The 7,324-nt window shown below is 35.9% G+C and overlaps 1 protein-coding gene across 1 annotated transcript in view; it reads right to left on the minus strand.

The window, feature by feature from the left end:
* Nucleotides 1–360: 360 nt before the first annotated feature.
* SEH1L (SEH1 like nucleoporin) overlaps nt 361–7,324 on the minus strand; it is a 39,912-nt gene continuing 32,948 nt past the window's right edge. The window contains exons 5-8 of the mRNA XM_017877482.1: nt 6,857–6,997; nt 5,547–5,704; nt 3,705–3,855; nt 361–1,032 (exon numbers count right to left, since the gene is read on the minus strand). Of these exons, the coding sequence (XP_017732971.1) occupies nt 837–1,032; nt 3,705–3,855; nt 5,547–5,704; nt 6,857–6,997 (646 nt within the window). The 3' untranslated portion in view covers nt 361–836. The remainder of the gene's footprint in view (nt 1,033–3,704; nt 3,856–5,546; nt 5,705–6,856; nt 6,998–7,324) is intronic.

Here is a 7,324-nt window from a genome sequence, read left to right on the forward strand (position 1 = left end):
TCTTAAAATATTTTAGAAAATATTCTAATGTTGACTAGGTTGAAAGTCAATTATCTGTGCATTCTAAATGTTAGTCTACATACTGACTTTCTACCTTTTAAATAAATGTAGTATTTTTGCTCACATCTCCTAATTTTTGTTTGTTTGGGTTTTTTGTGAGATAGTGAAAGGAGAGTAAGCCTTAGCAACTATCTTAAATAAAATACATTCTGTTTTTGTAAGGCAAGAGATTTGTGTATTTTAAAATACATTTTATTACACAACCTACTTGGATAATAATTACAAAAGCTTTAAACAGTAATTCCAAGTAGTGAAAGGCAATTTCCTTTAAAAAAAAAAAAAGACCAAAACTCCACATTGGGTTTTGCTGCTTTATACACAGGAATGATTTATTTTACATACTAGTCAGTTGCAACATTAGCCTGTAAAATGAAATCCATTTTCTAAGATCTCAAAGACAGAATCAACTTCATAAGAATATGCTTTCACATTAGCCAGTCTGATAAAGCATACACAACTTAAGACTATGGTAACAGTTCAAAATAAAATTTACAAAACAGGCACTTTGAAGTCAGCTACTGTGTGTAACTTCACAGTTAACGTTACTTGGACATGTCTCATTTCATCAAAGGTTATCACCCAGTGAAGCAAACGTTCCTTTGATGGAGACGCACAAACAGATTTAGGTTCGAAACACCGTATTCCAGTTGTAATACATGCAAGACAGACCCTAAGTTAGAAAAATCTTCTGAAAGAAAGTGAAGAAAACAAAAGCAGCCAGAAATGAAAGCATTTACAAGCACTTGAATAAGGCCTTTCAATGTTAAATCAGTGTTTTAAACCCCTTCATTCTCAGGTAAGGGATTAAGAGGCCGAGAGAGATATCGTCTGCGAGGGTGAGGATACTGGAGGTTGGCAGTGTCAGCATCGCAAGAGTGCTCTACCAGAGGAGGAGGAGGAGGAGGAAGGAGCTGGGCATAACTGGACCATCTCGATCCAGCCCGTGGGGAATCCAGAGGGGGAAAGAAATACCTGAAACAATGAAGACAGGAACAAAACACCGAACAAAACAAAAACAGGAAAAAAAAAAAAAAAAACACAAGAAAAGAGAAAAGTAGTAAATACAAAGAGAACCAAAGAGGAGAAAACACATGCTAGAAAAAAAAAAAAAAAAGCTTTAGTATATTCATGCCAAAACTAACAGAACATAATAGCACAAATCAAGACCCCTACTCAAATCAAGATTGCTTAAGCAAATATAGAAACTTGAAAGGAATACAATCTGTTAAACTTAAAATGTCAAAAAAAATCAATATAAATGTTACAAAGAAAAACATTAATTTTATAAATTCAAAACATTTTCTAATCTCTCAGAAATATCTGATGCTATTCTGTACATTTACAAATCTAGTCAGTTTTTTTCTCTTAAGCAATGGTTCACTCACAACAGCAGCAAGCACACATTTTTTTTAGTGCATACATGATACTGGGAACACACACAGTATGGCTGGCTACTGCAACATGCGTTTGAAGAACTACAAACATTGAACACTTATTTTTCTGCAAAAGCCTTAGAATAGCTACCAAATTTTGATAAGTGAAAGGACTCACAGAATGACTGTGCCCTACTGTTACTCTTCTTCCATTTTGTAACTTACCAGTGATACTTACACATTTTAGCAAGCTTAAATATTTATACGTTTGTTATCAAGGTCAGAGCTTTACAGGATATGAACTAATTTAAACAGCCAACTAAATTAAGAAAATCTTGAGACATGGAATGCTGATATTAATGTACATGCACAATTTTAGTAAAATTTTAATGGCTTCTCTTAATAGTGTGTGTCCAAATTTCGATTTGAAGGAAACTAAGCCATGGAATAAACAACACCATAAAAATATACAAATGTATATAAGAAACATTTATCTCTTTAGTGACTATGAATCAAAAACTTATAAAGAAGTGTTTCCATCTTACTTCCAAATTGTAAATGAAACCATACCAATGCTTAACCTGGCTACAATTGTACAGTCGAGCCCTTTCCTTTACTATCACCACTTCGCTAATGCACTCCTTTACTAATATTCTTTAAATGCCACAAGGAAATGACAGAGGTGTGCTGAATATCATGTATAAAACAATTCTACAAAAAGTAAATCACTCAAAACAATCTTTATAAAAAATATTTATTCAATCTTCAAAATAAAATTATAAAAGTTCATCATTTTAAGCTGTTTTAAGAAAGCAAAAGAAATATGTCTATATTTTCCAAATGAAATAAAGTGGTATTTCCCCTCCTCCCAACTACTTAGATAAGAATGGTAACAACCCTTTTAATCTTGAAACCCAAATTAGTTTCAGGATTATTTCAAAACATTGTTTTGGTGACAACGTCTCAACAGAAAGCCTCTCCATTTATATTTCAAAAGTTTCAAATAGTGTCAATAAACTGACTAATACAAAAACATATACACTGTATTTTTAAAGGCCTTTTGGATTGCGTTTAGTAGTAAGCAGGCTGCTGGTGTATCTTGGGAGAGGTCAAACGGCGCTGGGGAAGGGGAAAAGGAGCTCGCTTTCCATTCCTGTGTGCATGCAACAAGCAGCAAAACAGCAAAGTTACTCCAGTTAGCTTGTACTCAGCTGTGCTTTCTGTTAAAGGACATAATACAAATGGAAAAGGGAAATGCATCACAGATCTAACACAGATGGTTATTGGCACAATAAGAATACAGATCAAAAAACAGAAGCTATTTACAAAAGAAAATATGCAGTACAGGCAGTGACCAAGAACCAGCCTTAAAAAATCAACTCTAATATTATTTGTTTCATGAAATAATCTTTATAATCTGGTATCTTCCACGGTAACCTGAAATTGTTTTGATGCACATACTTAAAACCTCAAAATCAAAAGCAGGACTTCTTTATAAAAACATAACAATATAAAAATAGTTGAAATTTTAAATACAATTTTCTTCTTTTATTTAGGATAACAACAGGATAACCACAGGACAGTCCATTAGGCTGTGTTTTGACGTTTCCTGAATTCTATTCCAAATTATTCACAAAGACATATTAAAATAATTTTATCTTACAAATTCACATATTTAAAATTTGAACATGAAAACAAAAGGGTGACTCTTTAGATGACATCAAATATTCCTTATTATGATACACAAGAATGTAACATATGCTAAATATTCTAAAAATCAATCTCAGGTTTTATTATTTCCTCTTATTTCCATTAAACTTTAAACACAAAAGCCAAATAATTTAATGTACTCTCTTCTAAAAAGCCTTAATAAATGTATTTTATTTAAAATTTCAGTTTGACCTAATGCAAAGACCACACTACAAGCAGTAAAAAACACTAATGTTCATTTAGACTAAAACCTTCACTATTAAACCAGATAATCTTCCTCTCACTGTTGCAGAAGTGAAGCTGAATCTTAAACCTGTAACATTTCTACCCACAGACCACTAAAGCTCCAGAATATGATGTAATGGCCTCATAACCTACCTGCAAATACTATGGCCAAGTAGCCAAATACAGAGCTAACGAAATGAATCCTTAAATGCTAATATAATCACACGTGAACATTTCCACTCCATCATATAATCCAGGAAATCATCCACCTTAAGTACAGCTACCAGAATGATTTAAAACAAAGCGAATTTCTAGTTTTCCCATGAAACAGCCTACCTGCCAGCAGAAGATCCATTTAATGAATTCTGAAGACTTGGAATATTTGAACCTAGGGAAGGATTTGAGTTTCCCTGCTGAGAACTCCCATTGACTGGGCTCCCATTACCTTTCAAAATACCAGTACACTTCCAATTGTCCATATAATTAGCTGAAAGGAAAATAATCGAATACATTAACGTGAGTAATACCAATGCCTAAGGGCACAAATCTGTACCCATGTCCTTAAACTACAATTAAAGAAATGAGGGAGAGGCTAGGGGCTACATTTCTTTCAGGATAAACATTAAAGACACTTTTTAAATGAAAGACACATTATCGGCCGGGCGCGGTGGCTCAAGCCTGTAATCCCAGCACTTTGGGAGGCCGAGACGGGCGGATCACGAGGTCAGGAGATCCAGACCATCCTGGCTAACACGGTGAAACCCCGTCTCTACTAAAAATATAAAACAAAATTAGCCAGGCGTGGTGGCAGCGCCTGTAGTCCCAGCTACTCGGGAGGCTGAGGTAGGAGAATGGGGCGGGAACCCGGAGGAAGAGGCGGCGCTGCAGTGGAGGCTGAGATACCGGCCTATGCACTCCAAGCCCTGGGCCACAGAAGCCGAAGACTCCGTCTCAAAAAAAAAAAAAAAAAAGAAAGACACATTATCTTAGTATTAACAAATATTTAGAAGTTTTCAAAGTATCAATAACTTTAAAAATATAAAGCTTTCACCATCCATGTTACAGATATTAGGAGAGACAATTTTCTGAGCTACCGTATTATCACATTATGAAATTAATATTAAAATCTCCATTATAATATTAAAGTCTTCATTATAATGAATTTCACTTACATATATATATAAGGTCATGAAGTTGTCTTCTTAATTATGCAAGTATAAGTTATATGGGTACCTAATGTCTTCTGAAATGGATGTAGGTAACAAAACCTTTGGAGATTGAGTGGCTTATCCAAAATGGCCTTATTAGTTTGAATGCAAAATTGGTCTCTGAAGACAATGAGCCCAAGAAAATCAAGTTGAGCAGCCTGCTGGGGAGCGTGGCTAGGTGGTCCTGACTGAAGCCCAGAGGCAGAAAATGACAGCAAAGCCCTTGAAATCAAATTACACTGAAGAAAGGAAGGTCTGAGCTGGTTTTCCCAAAGCCCAAAATCGAACATGGGAGGCCCTCAAGCTTACCCAAACTGCACTTTGGGAAACAATAACTGCTAAAGGGTAAATAACCTAAGACAGCTATAATTTTAAATGGTAAGTATGGGACACCATTCATTATGGTGATGCACAAATCACAGAAATCTCTGCCCAACAGATAATCATCCAAAGAGAAGTGCAGAACCAGCCTACAGAGACCACAGTCAGTGTCAACTGTCCACACCTTCTCACTCACCCTGGCACTTGCAAAAAACTTACAATCAGGGCCCCAAGGCTCTTAACTTTTGCAAGCTGCACAGACAAAGCAGAGAAGATACTGAATTTTCTCCTATTAAGGACTGATTGTCTAAAGTAATTTATTTGATAAAATAAGAGCGACTACAGTCCTAGCCTGAGTTTGTAGAGCAGTCATGTAAGGCACATATATGACAACTGCTATCTTTTTATTGGAGATATTGCATATTCTGTTGTAATTACTTTAGTTTTAAAAGTTGCTCTGTTCCATATAACTTGAAAAACAATTCAGTGATGAACTGCTATGAACTAAACTGGTGTTCGAAGTAACATAAATATGACAGTAAAAGTAACCGTCAAAGACCGTTTCTTAAAATATTTCAGAGTTTACATTTTAAGTAAAACTCCAGAGCAGAAATATAAACCAACAATTACCCCTCCACTGAAATCTTACCTTTCCACAATCTCACACAGCCATCATCTCCTGAAGATGCTAGCACTGTTCCCGTTATATTCCAACTCACTCGCCAGACCTGAGAATTATGATGATCAAACTGAGCCACTATATGGATTTCAAACTTGGTTGGCCCACCAGAGGAAGTCAGTTCTTTCCTGTTAATAAAAAACATTTTCTGAGGCATTCTAAGCAAAGTTTTAAAATACACACACACACACACACACTCACACACACATATAAAATTCTAAATTAATACAAGTGGTCTCACCACCACATCACTTTATAATAATGTACTCATCTGCATAAACCACACCTCTTGGCCCTTGAGCTGGGCCAATGTCATTTCCATTTAACTCGCCAAGACCTGGAGTGATCCCAGCACATAAGCGGTATTCAGTGACTGTTTCATGGAAGAAAGAAACAACAAAACAGGATGATTTTATTCTCCCACACAAGGCCGAGGAATAAAACAGATGACAACAATTAATTTAAAAAGGCAGGGCAAGGCCAGGTGCGGTGGCTCACACCTGTAATCCCAGCACTTTGGGAGGCCAAGATGGACAGATCACTTGAGGCCAGGAGTTCAAGATCAGCCTGGCCAACATGGCGAAACCCCGTCCCTACTAAAAATACAAAATAAAAAATTAGCCAGGCGTGGTGGTGGGCACCTGTAGTCCCACCTACTCAGGAGGCTGAGGCACAAGAATTGCTTGAACCTGGCAGGTAGAGGTTGCAGTGAGCCAAGATCAAGTCACTGCCCTCCAGCCTGGGTGATGAAGCGAGACCTTGCCTCAAAAAAAAAAAAAAAAAAAAAAAAAAGGCAGGGCAGCAAGTAGGAAAGAATGAAAGAACAGAAAGAAAAGAACTGAAATTCACAATTCAAAATTAAAGTTAAATATGTTATTCACAAGACTGCATCAATACTAATTTAGTTTTCCCTAAATAGACTGCCATTTGTCATTAAATATTTATAGAATATCAGTTATATTCAGAGAATTGTTAGTATTAGCCTAAATAAAGCACAATTAAGAGAATATAAATCTACTCCTTACTCAATTCCCCTTTCCAAAAACATATATTTATATATAAAATGTTCATTAAATAATCCATTCTTCGAAAATGACATTAATTTAAAAGTAACTGTAAAAGACCATTTTTAAAAAATATTTCAGAGTTTACATTTTTAAGTAAAACTTCCAGAGCAGAAATATAAACCAAATCATAGTTACCTCTACTCTCTCCTCCACAAACAAAGGTAATCAGGAGGCAAGAGTATTTTCAAATTCATAAACGCTTCGAAAACTCACCTCACAGGTTTTAATGTAAAAATTCTCACATCTTTGGTTGCTATTGCTAGAATATGGAAAGATCTTCCCAAGTTTGGAGCGAATGCAATATCATGAACAGGATCAGTGACTGTCATAAGAGTTTCAGCTTTTGCATATTTCCTAATGGAAAAAGAAACAATTTAAACATTTTAGAAATAAAATGTACAAAAATGCACACATCACTGCATCTCACCTTTTTCATACTGCTCACAATCATGTCGTGCTCACCTCTGTAGTGGGCTCCATAGTGTCCCCCAAAAGAATATGTCCAAGTCCTGACCCCCAGAACCTGTGAATGTGACCTTATTCAAAAAAAGGTCTTTGAAAACGTAATTAAGGACCTCAGAATGACATCCTAGATTTAGGGTGGGTCCTAAATCCAATGTGCAGTAAGTATCCTTAAAAAAGAAGAGGAGAGGCCGGGCGCGGTGGCTCAAGCCTGTAATC

Source organism: Rhinopithecus bieti, unplaced genomic scaffold (assembly GCF_001698545.2).
Source record: "Rhinopithecus bieti isolate Rb0 unplaced genomic scaffold, ASM169854v2 scaffold_11273, whole genome shotgun sequence".
NCBI classification, from domain to species: Eukaryota; Metazoa; Chordata; class Mammalia; order Primates; family Cercopithecidae; genus Rhinopithecus; species Rhinopithecus bieti.